The sequence below is a fragment of the Triticum urartu genome, chromosome 3 (assembly GCF_003073215.2).
Source record: "Triticum urartu cultivar G1812 chromosome 3, Tu2.1, whole genome shotgun sequence".
Lineage (NCBI taxonomy): Eukaryota > Viridiplantae > Streptophyta > Magnoliopsida > Poales > Poaceae > Triticum > Triticum urartu.
Window position 1 is genome coordinate 23570159 of NC_053024.1, and position 24822 is coordinate 23594980.

Below are 24822 nucleotides of genomic sequence, written 5' to 3' on the forward strand. Positions count from 1 at the left end.
TGACTCTAGTGCAAGTGGGAGACTGTTGGAAATATGCCCTAGAGGCAATAATAAATTAGTTATTATTATTATATTTCATTGTTCATGATAATCGTTTATTATCCATGCTAGAATTGTATTGATAGCAAACTCAGATACATGTGTGGATACATAGACAACACCATGTCTTTAGTAAGCCTCTAGTTGACTAGCTCGTTGATCAATAGATGGTTACGGTTTCCTGACCATGGACATTGTATGTTGTTGATAACGGGATCACATCATTAGGAGAATGATGTGATGGACAAGACCCAATCCTAAGCCTAGCACAAGATCGTGCAGTTCGTTTGCTAAAACTTTTCTAATGTCAAGTATCATTTCCTTAGACCATGAGATTGTGCAAATCCCGGATACCGTAGGAGTGCTTTGGGTGTGCCAAACATCACAATGTAACTGGGTGGCTATAAATGTACACTACAGGTATCTCCGAAAGTATCTGTTGGGTTGGCACGAATCGAGACTGGGATTTGTCACTCCGTGTAAACGGAGAGGTATCTCTGGGCCCACTCGGTAGGACATCATCATAATGTGCACAATGTGACCAAGGAGTTGATCACGGGATGATGTGTTATGGAACGAGTAAAGAGACTTGCCGGTAACGAGATTGAACAAGGTATTGGGATACCGACGATCGAATCTCGGGAAAGTATCGTACCGCTAGACAAAGGGAATTGTATACGGATTGATTGAATCCTCGACATCGTGGTTCATCCGATGAGATCATCGTGGAGCATGTGGGAGCCAACATGGGTATCCAGATCCCGCTGTTGGTTATTGACCGGAGAGTCGTCTCGGTCATGTCTGCATGTCTCCCGAACCCGTAGGGTCTACACACTGAAGGTTCTGTGACGCTAGGGTTGTTAGGAAGACTTATATGTGATTACCGAATGTTGTTCGGAGTCCTGGATGAGATCCCGGACGTCACGAGGAGTTCCCGAATGGTCCGGAGGTGAAGATTTATATGTAGGAAGTTGTCGTACGGTCACCGGAAAGGTTCTGGGCCATATCGGTATTGTACCGGGGCCACCGGAGGGGTTTCGGGGGTCCACCGGGAGGGGCCACCTCTCTCGGAGGGCCTAATGGGCTGTAGAGGAAAGGGGACCAGCCCTACATGGGCAGGCCACAGCCCCCCCCCTTGGGCCCATGCGCCTAGGGTTGGGGGGGAAACCCTAAAGGGGGCGCCCCCCTTGCTTGGAGGGCAAGCCCCCTCCCCTTGGCCCCCCCTCTAGATCTCATCTAGAGGGGGCCGGCCCCCTTCCTCCTTCCCCTATAAATAGAGGGGCAAGGGGAGGGCTGCATAGAACATCCAAGGCGCAGCCCCTCCCCTCCCCAACACCTCTCCTCCTCCGTAAGAGCTTGGCGAAGCCCTGCCGGAGTACTGCAGCTTCACCACCACCACGCCGTCGTGCTGCTGTTGGAGCCCTCTTCCTCAACCTCTCCCTCCTCCTTGCTGGATCAAGGCACGGGAGACGTCCTCGCTCCGTACGTGTGTTGAACGCGGAGGTGCCGTCCGTTCGGCGCTAGGATCTTCGGTGATTTGGATCACGACGAGTACGAATCCATCAACCCCGTTCTCTTGAACGCTTCCGCTCGTGATCTACAAGGGTATGTAGATGCACTCCTCTCTCCCTCGTTGCTAGATGACTCCATAGATTGATCTTGGTGATGCGTAGAAAATTTTAAAATTCTGCTTCGATTCCCAACACTAGCAACTCCCGAGAGGTGGCCGGCCCTCCTAGCTTTGTCCAGGATGCCTGCCAGAGCGTCCACGGCGAGATTGAAGAGCAGGGGGTATCGGATCCCCTTGCTTCACTCCCGCAGAGGATGAGAAGAACGGCCCCACATCACCGTTAATGTTAATCGCAGTCTTGGCAGACCGTACCAACTGCATAATTCAGTTGCACCTTTTGTCCTCAAAGCCTCTGCGCTGCATAACGAGCCGCAGGAAATCCCAGTCTAGGCGATCATAGGCTTTCTGGAAGTCCAGCTTGAGGAAGACACCCTTTTGTCCACGCGATCGTACCTCGTGCACAATCTCATGCAGGGACAGAACCTCGTCATGAATTCGTCTCCCTTTCAAGAAGGCTGTCTGAAGTGGGTGGACTACCAGTGCGAATCTAATCGTGCAGACTTTAGAGAAGATGCGCTCCAGGACGTTGATAATTGTGATAGGTCTGAATTGGCGAATGTCCGTCGCCCCAACTACTTATGGGATCAGGGTGATAACACCAAAATTTATACGCGCCATGTCAAATGTTCCGATATAGAATTCATGGAACATTGGCATGATCACAGGTTTTAGGACGTTCCAGAATTTCTGGAAGAAGGCAACCGGCAGGCCATCCGGCCCCGGCGCCGACCCCGCCTTCATTGAGGCGATCGACCTCCCCACCTCCTCCGGCGAGAACGGGATAGCGAGATCAGTTCATACATGCTGTTGCTCCGTGCTTGTTCTGATAGTGCATCTGTTTTGTTTAATGTGCACCTTTTTGGACCTTTGTATCCTTATTACAAGGAGGGTCTGCGCTCACAGGCTGATATGTGCTTTTGGGTTACTAGTATCTGGAAACCTGTAGTACCTTGAAGACAATAACGCACGGGTCTATCACAGCTCGGCTGCACCTGCTTCTGTGTTTGCCCCCCTCTCCTTTCGATTTGCCCTCCTTTGTGTTACACTGAATTTTGATTGCCATTCCTTTTGGCGTCCATTCAAGGGAAAATATTTTCACTGCCAAATAGAATGTCGCAAGACAAAGTAACATGTACGAGTCTAGACTGTAACTTCTATATGCTGCAAACCTGCTGCAAAACATAATTCGTAAAATTCCGAGAGAACAAGCTGCGCATAACACCAATCAGGTATAGTTTATGATCTCTCAATATGGTGCAGAATTTGACTCCCTAAAATTGTTGGAGCACAACATCATTAAGTGTCCAAAATGTGTGACATCTTATGATTCAAAGTTGAAGTGTTTCATGGTTGCAACTTTTGCACTGTACAATGGCAATGTGTAAAACTTTTTGTGTACATTCTGAGGATCAGTAATGGTCATCCCTCTAATTTTTTTTACATGAACCAACACATCGCTAAACTATATTGGATGGATTGAGATTTCTGTTGGACAGGAAGTAAAATTCTGTGGCAAATTACAACAAGTTACCTACTGGGGAGCCGAGGTGGTAATTTCGCTCCAATCTGCTTCTGCTGTTCGGAGCAGAAAATTCTTGTTGTATCTAGGGTGTGGTGGCCTGACAGGAGGTGGACCCCTGTCGGGATTGAGTTATCCTCTTTTTCAGAAAAAAAAACATCAAAAAATATTACATGCAGCATGGTCAGAGATGAGGTTAATTATACGCAACTCAATGAAAAGGAAAACCATATTGACAATGGGGAATTACTGTCCATTAAAATACGACAGAACTCCGAAACATTGCCTTGTTATTTCTCAAAGTACAGAAATAAACTATTTGTGAAAAGGAAGAGAAATTAACTATTTGTGATTACCACCACCAAGGTTTTTAGTTTGGAAAAGAAAACAATTTTGGAACTCATCGAAATATGTGAAATTTCATTGAAAATTTTAACCATGACGGCCACTACGGCACTACCGGGTCACTGGAATAACAATATCAAACACAGCACTTAAAAGAACAGTACGAAGTTGCGTGACTTGCGGCCAATGGAAGGTGGCTGCCGAGATCAGGGAGACGGCTAATAATCAAGGCCCCACACAAATTGATTCTACCTCCTGGATCCATCTTTAAAAGGGAGGAGTCCCATTCCTTGCCCATTTCATTTTCCTCTTGCCACATGCAATACTCACAAACACAACTTGTACGCCTGCACATTTGAAATCTCGATTGTTTCTAGTCATTCTGACTGACAAATTAAAAATGATGATTAAGTTGTCAGAAAATAATACTTGGATGGCATTTATGTCTTGCCTCTCTACATGTAGGAGCAGGAGGCATCAGGAAGTTAGGGAGATCCAAGCAACAATATGCCACAACTGAAATGTCTCCCCCTTTGCAGCCCACTACTAGGATACGTAGTGCTAAGAAAACAGCCTCTCTTTCCTGGCACAAGATACTCTCACGTAGCCAATACTATGTAAGAGAGACAATGCAAAGAAGTTTACTAAATTGCATTAGATGACAAATATATTTTAGCCCCATATTTTTTGTTTAACTTGCTTCAATTGGACGTTAGAAAAAAAATACATCCAGAATGATGGTAGTACCAAGATGTAACACTAGTTTCTTATACTAGTTTATACTTGGATGTATCTCTAGGTGATTTTAGTAATATACCCAAACTAAACCTGTCAAACTATTGCTTTGGGTCTAGCTCATTTCCTCACTTAATGGACACCTGGTGGTGATTGCACATACATATTTTTGGTTTGTCCAAAGTGTAAATCTACTGAAAATAACTGGCAACATAAACAGTGACATACTCCGGCCTGGTCTACATATGATGGTAGTCACTTTATAACATGGTGAGTTATATCACTATTAAGCGACATTGAAGGATCGATCAACATATGCAAGTGACTTTTCTCCTTTCTGCTACAACTTATTACAACATCACTGGGTCTGTGTACCACATGATGGGTGACGTGGCTAACATTAAGACCGCAGGCGTGACAATACTTCTACATCCTCTACTTTTAAAAGCTCACCCTTTCACTTGCTGCTTTTCCATTCTTCACTAACCTCCCCGACCCTCTTGCAAGCACTTGCTGACACACTATGGTGAAACCTAAACGTATATCAGAATGCAGTGGGGATCAGCTCTAAAGCTTCAATAGAAAAATCGTAGTCAATGTTGCTGGAAGCATATAGGATTAGCAGGCATCAGAAAACTAGCAAGACATGGTGGCAATGCTCGGAATTCTGGGAATGCTAGTGCGGACGCTTTGACCATCTGTCGTACTAGTGAAAAATTCCGGTGCCATGGGGTCTGCATGCCCCTCGTCTGCTGGCCGGTAGCTGCCTTTCTTGCTTTCGTAATATGGGTCCGAGTGAAAGAAAGAAGCTGCGGCGGCGTTGTTATTTCTTTGGATTAACGACTACTTCTGGTCGATAAGGGTCGATCGAGCCAGGTGTAAGGGCCCAGGGTGAAAATTATCCTAGACCAAGCAAAAACCCAATTTATGCTATTTTGTCTAACTGTCCATCAAAACCGTGTCATTTAGTCAGAAAAAAGGAATGATGTGCTGCTGGATCAAAGCCCTTGTGACATATTGCTCAAAGTATAAACCGCTCCCTTCCGACCTGAAGACATGAGAATAAGTTGAGCATGTTTATACACAATCTGTAAGTAGATATGTCCATTGCAAATCAATTGATGTATTATGTGAGGACTACTATGTGACTTGTAGATGTTTGCCAGATTGGAACTTCTATACGCTGCAAACCTGGCGCAGAACAAATTCCATGCAATTCTTGGAAGAACAAGCGACACATAACAGCAATCAGGTGTAAGTTTCTGATGTTTCCATATGACTCCCTGCGGTTGTTCCAGTACAACATCATCAAGTGTTTAAAAAGGGTGCCATCTTACAAATTTTAAAGTGTTCCATGGTTGCAACCTGTGCTGTCTCTTGCTTAAGGTTGAGTAATGATGGCATTGCGTCTACTTTTTTACTTGGACCAACACATCGCAAAGCTTTGTTGGATGCAATGAGATTTCTTTTGAACAAAAGATTCTGTAGCAAATCACGGCAACTTACCTACCTGGGGAGCGGAGTTTTTTATGTTTGCTCGCATCAGCTTCAGCCGGCGAGTGCAGATGTTTCTGCTCTACCGTTTGGAGCAGAAACATCTTGTCGTATGTGGGATTCTGGGACCGGAGTTGTCCTCTTTTTCAGAAGCAAAAAAACACCAAAACATATTACATGAACATGAGGTTAGTTATAGGCTTATAGCAACTCAAGGAAATAGAAAACCATATTGACAATGGCAGTTACTGTCCATTAAAATAACATAGAACTAGTTAACATTGCTTGTTATTTCTCGAAGTACAGAAATTAACTATTTGTAAAGCACAGAACTAGGAAACCTTATTGACAATGGGCAATTACTGTCCATAACTTAAATTCCATTTTGTTTCTTTCATAGGACAAGAATTTCATCTTTTCAAACAGCTAGCTGTCTTGAGGCTTCATGGCCAGGAACAGGAAGGCGATCAATCCCCAGACCTAAGCCTCCGGTCGGCGGCAGGCCATACTCAAGGGCAGTGCAGAAGGTTTCGTCCATGGCCATCGCTTCATCGTCACCGTCCTGACGATCCCTGAGCTGCTCCTCAAACCGCTCCCTCTGCACGACGGGGTCATTCAGCTCCATGTAGGCGTTGCACACCTCATGCTTGTTGATGAACAGCTCAAACCTTTCAGTCAGTCCAGGCCGGGCTTCGTCCCTGTGTGACTTTGCGAGTGGGCTCATGATCACCGGATGGTTGATGATGAACGTCGGGTTCACGCATGTCTCCTCCAGGAAGTGCCCGACAAGCGTGTCCAGCAGCCGTGCCGTCGTGTGTGGAAGCGGGCACGTAATGTCGTACCTGGCACAAGCCTCCATCAAGTACTCGTTGGCATCATCGGTCGACAGATCCTCCTCCGGTATGTTGAGATCGGCCATGTCCTCCAGTCCCTTGATCATGTTGATCCGCGCGAATGGAGGAGTAAAATCGATCTCGATAGGCGGCTTGTCGGCGCCGTTGGCGTGGTACTGTACCTTGTAGCCGCCCGTGAGCTCCTTCACCATGCCGCCCAGCATCTCCTCCGTGTGCTCCATCAGGTCGTTGTAGTCCGCATAGGCCATGTAGAACTCGCACGTCGTGAACTCGGGGTTGTGCGTCGTGTCGATGCCTTCGTTCCTGAACTGCCTCCCGATCTCGTACACGCGGTCCAGTCCGCCGCCGACGAGCTGCTTCAGGTAGAGCTCTGGCGCGATGCGCATGTACAACTTCATGTTCAGGTCGTTGTGGTGCGTGAAGAACGGCCTGGCGGCGGCGCCACCGGCAACCACGTTCATCATCGGGGTGTCCACCTCCAAAAACCCACGCTTGTCAAGGAAGCTCCGGATGAAGGAGATGACTCTGGCTCGCACCGTGAAGACGGGCCTCACCTCAGGGTTCACCATGAGATCGAGGTACCGTCGGCGGTACCGTGTCTCCTGGTCCTTGAGGGCGTAGCTCTCCATGTTCCTGGGCATGACGGGCGCCCACGGCAGCGGCGGCGTGCGCCGGTGCCTATTAGCCTGCCGCGGCAGCATGTGCAGGCAGGGCGAGAGCACGATGAACTGTGCAGGGAATATGCTGAGCTCGCCTCGGTTGCTTTTACCAGGGAACCCACGCACGTCGACCACGTCGCCAAGCTTCACGCCAGAGTGGAAAGCGGAGAATTCCTCGGGAGTCTCCAGCTCCGAGGTCCCGGAGTCTGCCATGACCTGGACCTTGGCGCCGCCGCGGTGGAGGTCGTAGAAGAGGAGGCTGGAGGACGACGTCCTCTTGCTCATTATCCTCCCGGCCAGGGACTCGGTGACGTCGACCAGCTTCTCCCCGTCGGCCAGGCCCCTGTACCTGTGGACGTAGTCGGCGACGGAGACGGTGGGCTGGAAGGCGTGCGGGTAGGGGTTGACGCCGGCGGCCTTCTGCGCGGCGAGCGCGCCGAGCCTGTTGTGGTAGTACTGGGTGGGATCCATGCCGTCGTCCGCCATGGGCGTGGTGCAAAACTCTCTCCCGTACCGTAGTTGGGGAAAAACAAAGCGGAGACTTTGTTGACCTAGCACCGATTTCGTGTTCTTCGTCGGTTTATTTATATCCAAAACATTAACGTGCGCATCAAAGGCGCCTCCTCGCGCGTTCGCATGTACGACAAAAAAATGCATCCATCAGGCTCCCATTGGCATCGCTCATCCCCGTCTTTACTGTGGCGAAGTATAAAAAAAATTCCATCAGGCTCCCATCGGCATCTCTCATCCCCGTTTTAATGTGGCGAAGTATAAAAAAACTAGCGATGGATCCCTTCCTTCCCTTGGAAGGTAACTTCTACTTTTCTTTCGCCCCACATCGTCACATCAGCTCTCGCACGCAACCTCCAAAGCCGCCGCCGCCGCCGTCTCAGCCATTTCTCTCGTCTGCTCCTCCCCTTTCCCCTGCCCTAGCCTATTTCTAGCCCTCCGCCTCTCCCTTTCTTCCTCGAGTACGGCAGCGGAAGGGGGGCCGCGACGGGAGAGAGGTTCTCCACCCCTGACAGACGACGTCACCGCCTCCGACCTCGGCCTCGTCTGCAGCAGCAGCACGGACCTCTGCCCGTGTGTCTCTGTCTCGCTGCTCATCCTCCAGGAGGGGACTCGGAAGGAGGGTCGTGCTCCTGGTTGGGATCTCCGTGCTCCCTCTCCTGCGCCTCCATCTGCGTTCGATCTCGTCACTGGTGAGTAGTGCTCTGCTCAGCGTGGGGATGACCTATGAGATTCTTAGTTTGAATTCTGATGTGAATGAGTAGTGCTCTGCTCAGCGTGGGGATGACCTATGAGATTATTAGTTTGAAATCTGATGTGAATCTCCTAAAAACCGATGCAAATCTGTCTTGAGAACATAACCTTCGAATCACGGAACCTTGAGATTTTCTGAAGCTTTATTCCCAAGCCTGAAAATGACTAGCTGGCTAGGTTAATCATCGCTCTGAGGAAATCAAAATCGTCTGTGGGAATGGCCCCTCTGAATGTTCTAAACCATCCCTTGATGCCGTCTCTAGGTCCGTCCAGGCCCTGCCGTCCACTTGCTGACTTCTTGGCGCAATGGGTTGAGTACGTTGGTCTGTGTTGGTTGCGAGTTTTGGTCTTGTTGTAGAGGTCTTCGGCAGCGGTTGTGACGCGGCTCGGTTGCTCTGTGGCTTGCCCAATCGCCATCGGCATGAGGTTGGCCTAGGTGAAGCAAGTATTGTAGTACGCGTGGTGGGTGTGTTTGGTGGATGTGGATGCTAATTCCTGTGATTGGCATTGTAATGGACGAAAGGCATTCTATCCGGCTTCTTTGCCGCTTCTTCTTTAATATATGATACGCATGCTCATGCGTATTCGAGAAAAATGTTCTGAACCATCCCTACCCATATAAAGAAAGTGTGGGAGCGGGACGGCGGGATCTGCTCCAGGCGGTGCGGGACGCGCTACTGTCGCTCATGCAGCATAACGGCGTCGACCTGATCTTGTGGAGGGCGGGTGAATTATTTCTGTTCTTTATTTTTTCCCTATTCTTAACATTGGCAAACAATCTCAGGATTTCGCACATGTGCAATCTTCACACTCAATAATTTCTTGATATAGAGTCGAACCAGAACATGTATTAAGGGACCATGACATATCTAGCATCGGTATCTGAAGATGGCAAGATCTGGTCATGGCATCTGACTTTTGAGAAGTCAGTATCTTCCAAGAAAATTAATCCTGCTCGGCCTCTTCGCGTGGTTCGTTGAGTGCTGGGTCGTGCCATTGTCTAACTGGGTGCCCCTCGCGGCCGCCGTCTGGGCGATCATTCAGGTAGCTGTTGTTTCTTTCCCCTGTGTTGGTCAGATCATACATGGATTCATAGTTCGTTTGATGCCATCTTACTTTTAGTATAGCATGTATAATGTCTTATCTTGGGCATTCACATGATACTTTGTAATTTCTGAAAGAGAAACAGAGTGTGAACTATAGCTTTTTATTTGTTAGGAAATTCTGATATGTTTTGTTTTGTTAAGTGCTAATAATGATTTTGAAAGTGAGATTAGCAGCAAACAACATTTTATCTAGGCCCCTAATGGTTCTGTTTGTCTTCTTAGTTCTCACCCTTTTGTATCCGTGATGCAGTATGGGGCTGTAGAAGATTTGAACAAAAGATGGAAGCACCATATACTGAACACAACAGTACAGTATGTGCTGTTTCCTTGCTCTATTTACGTTATTGTTTGTTTATGGAGATAGTCATGCTCATTTTACCTCTATAGTACCTTACAACTCCAATAAAGCCTTGGGAGGGGTTGAACAAACTTTTGATTGAAGTTCGGCCCAACTACATGGAACCGAAACTATCAAGGAAGTTCCAATCTACTGTCGAGGTGAGCTTCTGCCTGAAATTATATTTCGTGCTTGGATGCAACTTAGTAGTTGGTAGTTCAAAAGGTTTCGCAAATAACATTAGATTATACTATATGCATTTGATCCATGGAAGTTGATTATGTAGAATCAAATCATTTCAAAATTCCTTTTGATTTTGTTGATTTGAGGTAGACAGTACAACTGCTGCAGTGGACTTCGTCGTCTCATCGGCATGCTCGCCCGCGACAGTACACCTGCTGCAGCTCCGGTGAGGCGCTGGAGCTCATGGCGGCGCTCACGGCGGTGTACGTCATACTGTACCTCAACTAACATATTGATCTTCTACTTCTTTTCTGATCAAACTGGGAATCATACTATTCTCTTTCTGTCCAGTAAGCCCCACTAATCACTACACTACTAGGAAAAGGCATGCTAGTGGCGCACCGAATTTGCCTTCTAATGGCGCACTACCGGTGCGCCACTGGCATCACGCCATTAGAATTAAATTCTAATGGCGCACCACCGGTGCGCCATTAGTATCTGGTGTTCTAATGGCGCACCACGTAGTGCGCCATTAGTATAGCCTGCAGTGCGCCATTAGAATGCCTTCCAGGGGGCCATATGTACCCATGTGCTTTGGCATTCTAATGGCGCACCAGCAGTTAATGCGCCATTAGTGTGACGATCACAGTGCGCCATTAGTGTCTTGTGTGGTGCGCCATTAGTATGAATATTAGGTTTTATTTATTTTTGCTTTTCTGATTTTTGCACATGTTACAAAATATATTATTGGACAGAATATAGACAGCAGCACACAGCAACATCAGATTCATCAAATACAATAGAAGATTAGTCTCCGAATACAATATATCATCTTAGTCTCCGAATTCAAAAGACCGAACAAAGATAAAACATTACAAGTCTCAAGACCGCGAGTATCGAGTTTGCCTTCACATTACAAGTCGATATCGATCATCTAAACTACCATCACATAGAAGAGAGCTGTGGTCATCACGATGAGCATCATCGCGATCAAACTGGTCTTCATCCGGTTCCTCCAACGCTCCCTCCTCTCTCCCTCTAGATAGCGGGCGTATCTACATTCGGCCTCCGCCCTAGTGGTGTACCCTTTGTAACTGTTACCGCTGAAATGGTGAACCTGTCTCCGACACTCCTCCCAGTCGTCGTAGACTCCGGGAACATTACCCTTGTACACGACATACGACGGCATCTCTATGCACAAGCCAAACAACAGACAATACATAAGCAATATGTAACAAAAGGATCGGAAGAGAAAAGGAAGACATTAATAGCACGATTCATGGTCCTACTAATAAATAGCATTGATTACATCTAAGTTGAACGACTGTCCAAACCAAAGAGACATACGAATTCATTAAAGTATAATTACAACATGAGCCAATCAATGTTTCAGAACTACACATCACTACTTTCGACTCGACTCATCGGACAGGAACGTGGATGAAGCTGCCGTCTGTCGTGATGGTCATGAAATCGCGGTCGTTGTCACCCTGCATTTGTAGCATTTCATCTATCTCACTGTTGGACGGTTGATATCTGAGGAAGAACTGCCCCGAGGTATGAAGGACATCTTGATGGATGATGTCCGCAAACTCCGACTGGATGCGAAAGAATTCTTGTCTGAGGTCCGCATTCTGGACTGCCGACAAGCTCGCGGCCCAATCTTTGAGATTATCTGGTAGCAGAAGTTGATGATGGTCCCTTACGATCGCCCGCATGTGATGGAGGGCGTAGTAGGCATCCTTCTGACCGCCAGGCGGCTGCTTGACGCAGCAGAACTTCGTATTGTGTGAGAACATGTGCTTGCCGTACTTACGAACTTCCCTGGTGAAGGTGCCTCCAGATTTGGCGTAGGCGGGGAGAACATCATCAAGAACTTTCTTGACATTTGTGTAGTCTATCTTGGAGTTACGGTTCGGGTCTAAATACGTGGCCATGGAATATTTCGGGCTTAAGAGAATGAGTGTGCAATGTGTGTCACTGCACAGAACACGGAATGTTAGAAAAAAAAGAACGATCGAAATCTAAGAAATCATATGTTACGGGGCGGTTAAGGGATGACTTACTTGGGAAAGTAAGCTACAAGGAAGTTATCCTTATCTGGGTTTGCCAGAATGACGCCTTCGAGGTGTGAACTCGCAACTTGGCGGTCCCCAGCACTGCTCAAGTGCTTGGCACGCATGTAGAAGGGGTCGACTATCACGATGTCCGGGGTCTTGTCTCTAATGATCCGCATCTCCATACTCAGCGAAAATAGCCGAACGAAGGTGTAGTGCAGCGGATGAAGGTTAAACATAGCAAAGATGTCATCAAACCACAGGACCCCCGATGTCGCCATCCACAAAGCCCTTGCCCTCTGGCACCTTGTCCACGAAAACCGGGTATGCCACATCCTTCTCTCTGAGACGCTGCTTCTCCAAAGAAAGAACACTGTCGTGCAGACTCCGCATAGCACCGGTTGCAGCATTCAGCATATTTGGTGGTAGCATCGCCCTACCCGCCACATGCACCCTCCTCGAGATATCCTTAGGTGAAGGTGGCCCGTCCTGAGCACGGATCAAACTCGGTGCCGGCTGGCTCGCACCGGCGCCCTTGTTAGTCTTCCGTTTCCGTCCCTTCTTCTTGATCTCCTGTAATGGGACCGAGTTCTGCTAACAGACTGCCTTCTTGAGCATGTTGGGGCTGATAATATTTCGCACCTCAGCTATCTGAGGCTCGGTGAAGGCGGGAGCTGGAGGCGTGTCCTGAGAACTGAACGCCAGACGACGCCTGTTGCAATTGGATTTCTCCGCCGTACTAGCTAGATCGCGGTCGTCTTGGTTGAGTTCTTGAGAAAGAGGCCCGCAGAACTCGCCAGCGTACCCATGTTCGGCAAAGTACTTATCAACTTTGGTAAATGTACCGTCGTCGTTGTCGTCGCCGTCCGGATCCTGTGCCATAGGGCTGTCCGGATCCTGTGCCATAGGGATGTCCGGCAGGTCCGGTAGCGTTTGCGGCGTTCTTGCCATGGCTTGGCGCCGGCACGACCGGCGGTCTTGTCTGTGGGGTGGTGTCCCCCCCCCCCAAACGAATCTGGCTCTTCGGCCAAAGTAGGGGCCAGTTTACGCAGGTGCTGAGGGTCATCTCATCTTCTTCGTCGGCCCCAGCGGGTCGAATCGGAGGTAACAGCTCGTCGCAGCCTGGCAGCACCCAAACCACTTCAACCCTATAGATTGTGGGTTGCATCGGATTACCGTGGAACGTGGGGTTGCCCGGTTGAACGATTCTTCCCTTGGCGACATCGACCAACTTGGTGCCCACGAAGTGCAGAAGAGTGCAAGGAACGTTGGTGGTGCCCTGCGAAAACATGTACAGGGCATCAGGGATGCCCAGTCAAAGGCAAGGAGATGAAGTCATCGGCCGAGACGCTTAGTTACCGTGATGCCGTCGAGCTCGGCTAATGTCGAGGCACCGCCAACGGCGGGCGTGCAACTGACGGAGGGGGCACTTGCTGGCGAGGTGCCGGCCGGCGTATACCCGGGTGCATTAAGCTCCAATGCCCGTGCCGGCGCCGGAGACACGAATACCGCCTCCGCCGGAGACACCAATGGCGCCGCCGCCGGAGACACCAATGGCGCCGCCGGAGACACCAATGGAGCCGCCTGCGCGCTGTGCGAGTTGCTGGCCGTGAAGCTGGGAACCGGGGGAGGCCCCTGTTGGCCGCCCGCAATCCACGCCGTCAGCCCATGAATCAACGTAGGCACCATGGCGTTGAGCGTCGTTCCAAGTTGTTGTTGCACTTGCTCTTGGACAAGCTCCGGAATCCGCGCCACTTGTGCCTTGAGTTATTCAACCTCGCGCGTCTAGCTTTCCGAGCTGGTCTTTTTCTCCTTCCGCACACCAGCGGTATAGTATGACCCCCATTTTGTGGACAAGCCATTGCTGGCCACACGACCAGCTGACGTCGGCTTAGTGAGCTTATCCTTGTTTTTCATTACGTTCAGCGCCCTATTTAAAGGGGTGTCGAAAGGGGAGCTCTTAGACGACCCCGCGCTACTGCTTTCAGTGTCCTGCGAAAGGAACGTGAACCATTTAGAAATATTGGGGATTAATTAGAGTGCAACGATATGGAGCTAATTACGCGGGGGTGTATTCCTTACCAGAAGAAGCTCAAGCGCCCTGGTCTTCGGATCCGTGGTAAGCTCCTTTGTTATCGAGTCCTCCTTGTACCGGGCCCTGACATAGTTCCTGGTTTGCTTGTCACCGCTGTATTTCTCGAAGCGGGGCGGTAGGCCTTGCTCGGCACGCTCCGCGTCCTCCTTGTCCCATAAAGGCTCCGCCACTCTGTAACCGCCGGGACCGAGTTTGTGTTCCCCTAAGTTCAACTCCCGCATTTCTTTCCCCCACTGACTTGATTCGGAGGTTGCACTGCTCTCGCACTTGATCTTGAACTCCTTGTACTCATCTTCGCTCATCAAAGGATATTTTGCCTTGATCTTCTCATAACTATCACCTTTATCAATCATTCTCTTCACCGCGCTTTTCCAAGTAGACAGGGCCGTGCTCATCTTTGTGAGGGAGGCACTGTTCACTTTATTCCCTGAGAGGCGTGTGTTTTCAAATTCGGCGGGGAAGTTGTATCGTTCGTGCAGCTTCGTGAAGAGGAGGTTGCGCAAATTCCCTCGGTCCTTATGCCTAAGGTTCTCGGTGTTGATCGATACGGTGCTTCGGAGAATGCACCCGAGCTGAACCGAGTACCCCTTGACTATATGTTTGGGCTCCGTTGGATTCCCGTCGGAGTCCACTTGAGTGAATTCCTCCTTGACGGTGCGGAGCGCATTCGGGCGCCGGTCCTTCCTTTGCTTCTTCGGTTGGCTGCCATCTGTGTGTGCGCCGCCATCATCCGTGGTGGCATCCTCGGCGGCACTAGGGGTTGTGTAATTAGGATCGGTGTCTTCCGCGGCGTCCTCATAGCGGTGAGGTTGTTCCTCCATCTCCTGGGACAGCTCCCAGAATTGCTTGCCGCCCAAACCACCGGCCTCATCGTTGTGGGCCATGTTTCGCTCTAAATAGGAAAAAATTTGGTCAAAAAGTTGGTTATTGTCAAGGAACAAGATCATGGTCTCATCATTTAGGGTTTGTCGACACCGAGGCACCCTAAAAGCCTAAGCTTTCATCATTTAGGGTTTGTCGATGCCGAGGCACCCTAAAAGCCTAAGCGTACATCATTTAGGTTCTCATCCGGGGCAGCCAAGTTAAGTTTTCATCATTTAGGGTTTATCGATGCCGAGGCACCCTAGGTTGGGCCTAATCACTTGGCACTAATCACTTGGCTCTATTGCCACCTATGGTTTAATACAGCAAGAATAAATGGGCACTTGATCCTACTTAATTAAGTACTAAGATACCCCGGCCCATGCATTAGTAGCAAGTACCTCGTATGTCCGATTTTTAGCAAAGTCATGCTAAAATTCACGGAAAATTTCAGCATGACCTTTGCCGAAAATAGGACATATGGAGTACCCGAATTTGCCGAAACGGAAGTTAATCGACATTCCGGCAAACTCAAGGGCCTCTCAGGGTACCTGCAAAATCATCACGACACGAAGGGCCTCTCAAGGGCCTCAAGCAGCAGCGGCGTCTCCCAGGACCCCATTTTTTGCTTAATTTCTTTGAGCAACAATCAGAGCAGAAAATTCAGCATATTTCTATACAACAGCACTGTAAAGATGAAGAACAGTTCTACAGCAGCCCATTTATATACAATAGCATCTTTGGTCATGCCAATTTCTGAAACAATTCAAATCTGAACTGTATCTTTGGTCATACAAATCTCTGAAACTATACAAATCTGAAATATATATTTGGTCATACAAATTTATGGAACTAATCAAATCTGAACTGTATCTTTGGTCATACAAATCTCTGAAAATTTTCTAAATCTGTGGTCATACAAATTTATGGAACTAATCAAATTCTGGATTCAGAAGTTGGACTTCAAAAATCTTTCATGCAAATTACTTGAAGTACTGAAGTTAAATTGTTTTCAATCTGTCCAAATATTGTCAGTGACAATTAGGGTCATTCAGAAAGTTGCTGAAGAGAAGAAATTAACTATGTATAGTTTATTATTTTTGTACCAGGAATTATTTTAGTTTATTATTTATTGTACCAGGGAGGAATATAACAATCTTTTTTGGTATATGTCAGGTTTTGGCTGCATTTGCAAATGCATTTCATGTACTGCAACCCTTGAGTCATCTGATGTTCCTGAATCATTGTAGTTTAGGCACCATACAAGATTGTTAGTTCAATGTGCTTTATATCCTAGTTATACTACTGCAGGAAAGGAGGATCATCATACACATATATATGTATAGCAATTGACAGGAGCTTCATCATTTTTAGTAATAACAATACATATATAGCAATTGGAAGCAAACAGATGTACACATAAGATAGAAATGTAGTGCTGAAAGTTTAATGCTTACAAAAGTCTTGCTGAAATAGTGAAAAATATGGAGTCACCAAGCTGGCTAAGAAACTCCCAAAGTCCACTAGCAAATCCAAGATCTAATCCTGTTACACACATCATAACAATTTAAGATAATTAGGATAAGGATAGTAGGAAATGAAAAAGAAAGAGCTCAAAAAACAATCACAACAGAAAAATAATAAAAACCTAGTCCTAGAAGAAAATAAATCCTAAAAGAAAAGAAATCCTAAAATCTGGAGCAAGTCCTAGAAGTAGTAGTCCAAATAAAAGGTAACAATGGTATTGCAGGAATAGACCTTCCTAAAATAGGAATGATAATCTACTATCAATAACCATTGAATAAAACAGATTTACCAACAAAATCTAAAAGGACACCTGCCTATCAGATTCAAACAGTTTATCATTTTCTAAAGCCATAAGCACAACAATCATGATCAGAACTAACACTACTTCAGACAAATAACCAATTAAGCGCCAAAAAAAGCAAATAAACACTAATCAGCAGGCACTCTCCTACTACAGCTAACCAAATAATCAGTACTAATACAGCTAACAATGGCATAGCATGGTTAATAAGGCCACCGATTTACCTACCAGCATCCTTTGAAGCAAGGATAAGGACCCAAATAATCAGTACTAATACATAGGATAGTAGTTCGACAATTCTATCAAGAAATCATAACAGAGCACTAATTCCTTAGTCATCCTCCAGGAACACTACTGAACAATTTATAAGGACCAAAAACAATATGCAGGAGCACAAATTTGTATGACCAAATGGTAGCTACATGTATGGAAATCTTAACAACATGTGATTTGCATGCATCTATCTATAAATGGCCATTACTTATATCTCTATCTGAGAAACCTTAGGAACCCTATGGTTAATTGAAGATAAGCATGGCAGGAATTGAAGTTATGGCAGCAAACTGACAACAAGAAGCAGCAGCCGCGTGACGGCGGCGGCGGCAACGCACGAGCACGTGGGGCCCGGCGTCCGCGGACGAGCACGCGAGAAAGGCGGCCGCAAGAAGCAGCAGCAGCGGCACGACGGGGCGGCGGCGGCGAGCTCCTGCTCCTAACCCTAGGTCGCCGCCCCGTGGGGGCATGGGGATGAGCGGGGGAGAGAGGGAGGGAGGGACAGAGACTAACCGTCGTCGATGAGCAGCAGCCGCGCGGGGAGGCTCGCGCCGCCGTCGAGGAGCGCATCCGTCGAGCAGATACCTCCACAGACGGTGAGGCCGCGGTGGCCGGAGGTGGAAGAAGGCGCAAACGGTGAGGAGGAGTCCGGCGAGGGTCGGGGCAGGGGGTGGGGGCGCGGGGGCACGGGGGCGACGGGGGTGGAGTCCGGTGAGGGTCAGGGCGGCGGCGTCGTGGGTCGGGGTAGCGCGCGGTTGGATCTGGTGGCGAGGGAGAGAGGGTCGAAGGGGATCTGGCGAGGGAGAGGGAGGATAGCTAGGGGGAGGGTTCTAATGGCACACCACCCAGCCGTGCGCCATAAGTATGGCTATTCTAATGGCGCACCTCCCCTCGGTGCGCCATTAGAATTTTGTTTTAATCTAGCCCACTAACCATATCTACAGCCTAACCCTATCTACAACAGAACCCATCCACTAGCCCGACTGGTCAGCACGCAGCACACACCAGGAGGTCCTGGGTTTTGATTCCCAGGCTCCCCAATATTTTTTTATGCATTTTAAATGCTGTTTTTGATATTTATTTGTGTTTAAATATGTTGAAACTTGTTTAAATCATAAAAGTAATATTTTTTTATAAAAACAGTAATAATTTTTTAAAAAATATGTTCAAATTTGTTACTTGAAAATATCATTGGCGGCGGCGGTGGAGCGGGGGAGGGTGCGGGGGGTGCCCGTTGGCGGCGGTGGAGCGGGGGGGGGTGCGGGGGGCCGGGTGCTCATCGGCGGCGGTGGAGCGGGGGAGGGTTGCGGTGGGTCATCAGCGGCGGTGGTGCTAGCGGGGGAGGGTGCGGGTGGGATCGAGATGGAGGGGGAATCGAGATCGAGATGGAGGGGGATCGAGATCAAGTGTTCTCATGAATTCAAAAAGTGCCCATGAAATTTAAAAATATTCATGGTATCAAAAAGTGCCCATGAAATACAATCAAGAAATGAAGACTACGATTTAAATATAATCGATCTTAGCTAGCTATCTGTTCACAATCTTCTTGCCCTTCTTTTTCGCAAATGGAGTTCTTCTGTGGAACGGACGTCCTTTAGGTAGGGTGGTCCTGCTTCTTCTTGTGGTGTGTGCTGCTACTTCATCGTCGTCGTCATGTTCGATCTTCGGGTCACCGTACTTGTCGAAGTCTTGCTCATTGGCTACTCCATCCATTCCGATGATCTTCCTTTTGCCTCTCCTCACGACAACACGACTGGGCTTTGACGGGTCGGTAATGAAGAAGCATTGGTCCACTTGGGAAGCCAGTACCCATGGCTCATTTTTCGCGGTGACGTTTGCGCCCGCGGTCTTGGATTTGGCTTCGGGTATAACCATGGTGGTGAAATACCGGTATTCTTTTAGGACGCTCTTGGCCCATCTGACACGGAACATCGGGACCTTCTCTCCAGCGTAGCTCAGCTCCCAGATCTCCTCGATCCTTCCGTAGTATCTGTCCTTGTCGTTACCGGTGTAGGATTCCATCGTTACCCCGGAGTTCTGATAACCATCGCTCTTCATGTCCTTGTCCTCGGTGTAGAATGTGTAGCCGTTCATATCGTACGCCTCATAGGTCATCAAGTTGTGCTCGGCGCCCAGTGACAAGGCGAATATGAGTTGTTCTTCCGTGGAAGAATCTTCATGTAAAGGGTACGACAGAAGCTTCTGCTTGAACCAACGCGTGAAACATGAGTTGTGCTCTTTGAGTATATCTCCGTCCGTCCTCTGTTGGCCTCGGTCATTGTACGTCTTCTCAATAAAGGTTTTGTGCTCTACCACCCAAGGATCAACCACGTCTATGTGTTGTAGCGCGACTAGGTTTTCTCTTTCAAAGTAGGCGAGTCGACCCTCGAAGTCGACATGCATTTTGCGGCGACCCTCACGGTGACCCCATCCAGCGAGCCTGCCGAGGTGCCTGTTGACGGGCAGACCAATGGGGTTCTCGATTCCTAGATAATTCGTGCAGTAGGAGATGCACTCTTCGGTCAGAAAGCCCCTGGCTATACTTCCCTCTGGACGTGACATGTTGCGAATGTATCCTTTGATGACACCATTCATCCTTTCGAACGGCATCATGCTGTGCAGGAACGTCGGCCCGAGTTGGATGATATGCTCCACGATATGGACCAGCAGATGCACCATAACGTCGAAGAATGCGGGCGGGAAGTACATCTCAAGCTCGCATAGTATCACCACGATCTCTTCCTGTAGCCTTCTGAGTTGCCTCATGCCAATCGACTTCCGAGAGATGACGTCGAAAATGTTGCATAGGCCAAATAGCGTTTCACGGACGTGCGCATCCATGATCCCACGGATTGCAATTGGAACTATCTGCGTCATCAGCACGTGACAGTCGTGAGACTTCATCCCGCTGAACTTCTGCTTCGCTGGGTCTAGGTATCTGCTTATCTTCCCCGCGTAACCGTAAGGAAGTTTTACTCCTAGGAGGCAGGTGAAAAACTGCTCGATCTCCTCCTGACTAAGAGTGAAGCACGCGGGAGGGTAGTCATTTCCGGTCTTCTTGGCCTTTTTGCCTTTGCCACGACTTTCTGTGTCCTGCTTCGCCTCATCATCATCATCATCATCATCATCATCATCATCATCATCATCATTAGCGTGAAGCTCCTGCCTGATGCCCATTGATTTCAAGTCTGCCCTCGCTTTCGGCCCATCTTTGGTCCTCTCTAGTATGTTGAGTAGGGTACCAAGCAGACTCTCGCACACGTTCTTCGTGATATGCGGGACATCAAGGCTGTGAGGCACACGGTGGATCTTCCAGTACGGCAAGTCCCAGAAAATAGACCTCGTTTTCCATACCTTCAGCAGCGGCTCTGGCGCCTTTCGCTTCTTTCCCGGCTCTGGCGCCTTTTGCTTCTTTCCCGGCAGTGGGCAGTCTTTCCAATTTTTCAACAGCTCGTCTATTTCCTCGCTGCTCCTCATACACGGGCGTTTTCGGGGTTCGGTTTCACCATCGAACAGATCCTTGTGTTTCCTCCATGGGTCATCGTCGCGAAGCCACCTTCGATGTCCCATGAACACGGTTTTCGAAGACCCGGGATCTCTATCTAGCTGGCGATACGTTGTGTCATCCATGCACCTTACGCATCCAGAAAATCCGTGGACTACCTGCCCCGCGAGATATCCGTAACCGAGATAGTCGTGCACCGTCGTGAGCAGTGCGGCTCTCATAGGGAAATATTCTTTCTCTGCGGCGTCCCACGTATTGGCTGGCGTTTTCCATAGCGTGTCTAGCTCCTCCTTCAGCAGCCCCAGATACATATTGATGTCGTTCCCAGGTTGTTTCGGCCCTTCAATTAGCATATTCATGTGAATGTACTTCCTCTTCATGCACAACCAGGGGGGAAGGTTGTACATCCACACAAACACAGGCCAGGTGCTATGTGTGCTTCTCTGGCTGCCAAACGGATTGACTCCATCGGTGCTCGCACCCAGCACGATGTTCCTTGGATCCTTCCCAAATTCTGGGTATTCAAAGTTCAACGCTTGCAACTGGCTCGCATCGTGAGGGTGACTCAACATCTTGTCTTTTTTATTTATCTCCGGATCATTTCCGTCATCTTCCCGCTTCTTCTCCTCCATATCCGCGTGCCAACGCAGGAGCTTTGCTACCTTAGGGTCCATGAAATACCGCTGCTGACGAGGAGTGATCGGAAAGTACCACACGGATTTTCGAGGAGCTTTCTTCCACTTCTTGTATCGAGTGACGCCGCACACCGGACATATGGTAGACTCCGCGTGCTCGTCCCGACAAATGATACAATTGTTCATGCACACATGGTATTTCACGTGCCGTAAATCCAGAGGACACACGATTTTCTTCACCTCCTCGAAACTGGTCGGGCACTTGTTCCCCTTGGGAAGACGTTCGTGCCAGAATGACATGTTCTCGTCGAAGCATGCGTCGGTCATTTTGTGTTTTACCTTCATCTCCAGAGCCATGAGCGTTACTTTCAGGCGGGTACCCTCGGGCCTGCATCCTTCATACAATGGAGTAACCGCGTCTATCTCCAGTTGATCCAGCTTGGCTTTCTCTCGGGCGGCAGCTCTTGCGTTATCCGTCTGCTTGAGAAGCAGCTCTTGAATATAAGGGTCCTGCACCCAGCCTCCATCGTCGTCTGCTCCGGCATCTTCATCTTCATGATCATGCCCTTCGTCTTGATCTTCCACATCATCATGTACGACATCTTCTACATGATGACTGTGTACAGCATCACCGTCGTGATCATGTCCTGGAGATTCTTCGTCTTCTCGCCCGCCCTCGCCGCGGTGGTACTTGTCTTGTTACCCTTCCTCATTTCTTGCCCGGCCCCCATGGACGACTTCATAGTCATCTTCATCACCTTGCCACCGATAGCCATCCATGAAACCACGCAAGAGCAGGTGGTCCCGCACCTGCCCGGAATCCGGGTCCGCAATAAGGCTCTTCAGCTTGCATCTTCGACACGGACATCTTATCTCCGTCTCGTTCTTTTGAAGCATCTCGGCCTTCGCGGAGCTCAAAAACCTATTCACGATGCCTTCAGTCATCGTGCGGACCATGGTCGCCTGCGGGGTAGAGCAAAACGATATTTTAGAACCAAGAAAAAATTTGGCATGACCTTCCCTAAAAATAGGACCAAAAAGAATGCATAGTGCCAAAATTCTCGCCGAAACGGAAATGAATCAAAACATTCCGGCAAAATATTGGCAACTATCGCATTTCAAATACCGGTACCTTCAAACATAAACATATATGCAACACCACAAACACATGCAACACCACAAACATACATAGATCTAGCTAGGCCACAAAAGGTGCATGTGCACGTTGTTGGAGCGAGTTAGGGAGAAAAAAGTAGATCTACATCATGAAGATAGCTTTCCCCTTACTTACCTATCAAAAAAAGGTAATTTCACCACTTAATTTTGATGAATCTATGGTGGAAATGAGGTGAGGAGGAGGAGATGGTCGAAAGCTTGGAGAAGGAGGTGGAGGGAATGAAGTGGGGAAAGTGAGTGGGTAGGTCTGGGCTGTCCAAAATATCTTGTTGGGGTCCCAGGTTACTAATGGCACACCACCAGCAAATGCGCCATTAGTAACACTGGTTACTAATGACGCACCTGCAGATGGTGTGCCATTAGTAGTTTTGCAAAAAAGAAAAAATAAATAAATATATATACTAATGGCGCACTGGGTAATAGTGCGCCATTACTAGTTTAAACTAGTAATGGCGCACTGTGAAACGATGCGCCATTAGTAGTTTTGCAAAAAAAAAGAATAATTTTTTTTTTACAGTAATGGCGCACTGTCTGCTTGGTACGCCATTACTACTTAGAACTAGTAATGGCGCACTTCGACCTGATGCGCCATTACTATGTATGGAAAAATGGAAAAAATAATAATTTAATACTAGTGGCGCACCCTGTTTCTGGTGCGCCATTAGTGTCTTCCACACTACTGGCGCATCACCAACCGGTGCGCCATTAGTATATAGTAGTGGCGCACTGCTTCCATGGTGCGCCATTAGTATCAATCCTATCTATAGCCCTTTTCCTAGTAGTGCTAGGTCTCATTACTCTTTCTATCCGACGTGGCATGTGAGAGCGGAGGATAGAGGTTGCCATGAAATACCCAACCAATGCACTTGTCGATCGTCTTGCTCTTATTAGGTAGTCGTTTCAATGAAAGTATATCTGCCGCCTGTTCATTTTTCAATTCACTTTCAATAGACAGTTTGCATTATCTGTTTTTTTGTGGGAGTTGAAGCAAAGAATTTGTTATGTTTCCTTATGCTGTGAATCTGAAGTGTTTCTTGCTAACTAAGAACCCTGCACAGCTACATGCTGCACTGTCGGCCCTGAATCCTTGGATATTGGAAAGTTTGAAGAAGCATGTGGTGTAGGTATGTTTTTGCAATCAATATATATATTTACATGCTTCTGCAAATTATAAATCATGTATCCGCATGTGGTGTAGGTATGATTTGATAATGTGGTTGTTTGGATGCAAAAAGAATAATAAATCGATGCACATTTTTTATGGTCAGACGTGGAACGGCCAATGTTTTGTAATGGAGTAGCATCATTAATGCCCAATTGGACCTTTTTTTTGTGTGTGTGTATTGGGGGGGGGGGGGGGGGGGCAAACTTTGTATTTATCAACTATTAGTGAATTGTCCTGCCTGTGAATCCAATGGATCGTACAGTGGACCTACGACATTGTACTATAATTGTTCTCGGAATGTTCTAAATGTTTGGTGCTTGATAAATATCAAACTTCTAGGCCCATTCCGAATAAATTTCAGTAGTCAACAGTGTAAGTGTTCTAAAAAAAGTCAGAGGACCAACCGATGGCCTAAAGTTACATATAATCAATATTTCATGTTCTCTATTACAATAACAGTGTTTAAAGAAATAGTAATACTAGAGTTGGAAAGCATAATGCGCGTTGGATCATGTCTCATGTCTTTTTTTCTCATTGCCCAAACACTGTTCGTTCTGCTATATGTCCCTTCTTTCAGTCATAAGGTTTATACATGTATTGATTTAACAAGATTAGATTCACAGTTAGTTCTAATGGTGTGACATGGATTGTGTTTATGATCTTCCAGTTTTCCTGTTTCTTCCATGCATGTGAAGGACTCATATCTTACAACCTGAAAACTGAATGTACGTCGTACAAAGGCAGCTTGGCAGTTGTGGCGCTCTTATATAGTAGAAAAAAATGTTATTTGGTGAAAAGAAACATAGCCTGTGCAGTAATAAAAATAAATACACTGATCCACTTCATTTCTGAGATAAATGATTAGTGTTCAGATATAAGAGGAGATGATTTGAATTCGTCTATTGCAGCTACAAATCAATGAACAATTTCAAAAATGGAGCTGCACTATTGTTTAGTATTAGCCTTCACAATCTTTTCTTAGACAACGTTTGATTCTGCAACACAACTCCACGCTGTGACAAGCATTTCACCAATGAACACGTTTTACAAAAAATATCACCGG

General features: G+C 47.7%; 1 protein-coding gene across 1 annotated transcript; it reads right to left on the reverse strand.

The window, feature by feature from the left end:
* Positions 1-6180: 6180 nt before the first annotated feature.
* Positions 6181-17748, reverse strand: LOC125546537 (lysine--tRNA ligase-like). The gene is made up of 3 exons (XM_048710766.1): positions 17617-17748; positions 8330-8509; positions 6181-7755 (listed from the first exon to the last, which is right to left on the reverse strand). The coding sequence occupies exons 1-3, from the start codon at positions 17746-17748 to the stop codon at positions 6181-6183; spliced, it is 1887 nt and encodes a 628-aa protein (XP_048566723.1).
* Between the last annotated feature and the right edge of the window lie 7074 nt (positions 17749-24822).

What these genes read in the sequence shown, in the direction of transcription:
- LOC125546537 (XM_048710766.1), bottom strand. Translation starts at nt 17,748, where the DNA reads ATGCCCCCACGGGGCGGCGACCTAGGGTTAGGAGCAGGAGCTCGCCGC. An exon ending in ACGCCGGGCCCCACGTGCTC is followed by an intron (nt 8,510 to 17,616) that starts GTGCGTTGCCGC and finishes AGAATCTCATAG; the next exon opens with GTCATCCCCACGCTGAGCAG. An exon ending in TCCGTGCTGCTGCTGCAGAC is followed by an intron (nt 7,756 to 8,329) that starts GAGGCCGAGGTC and finishes ACGCCCATGGCG; the next exon opens with GACGACGGCATGGATCCCAC.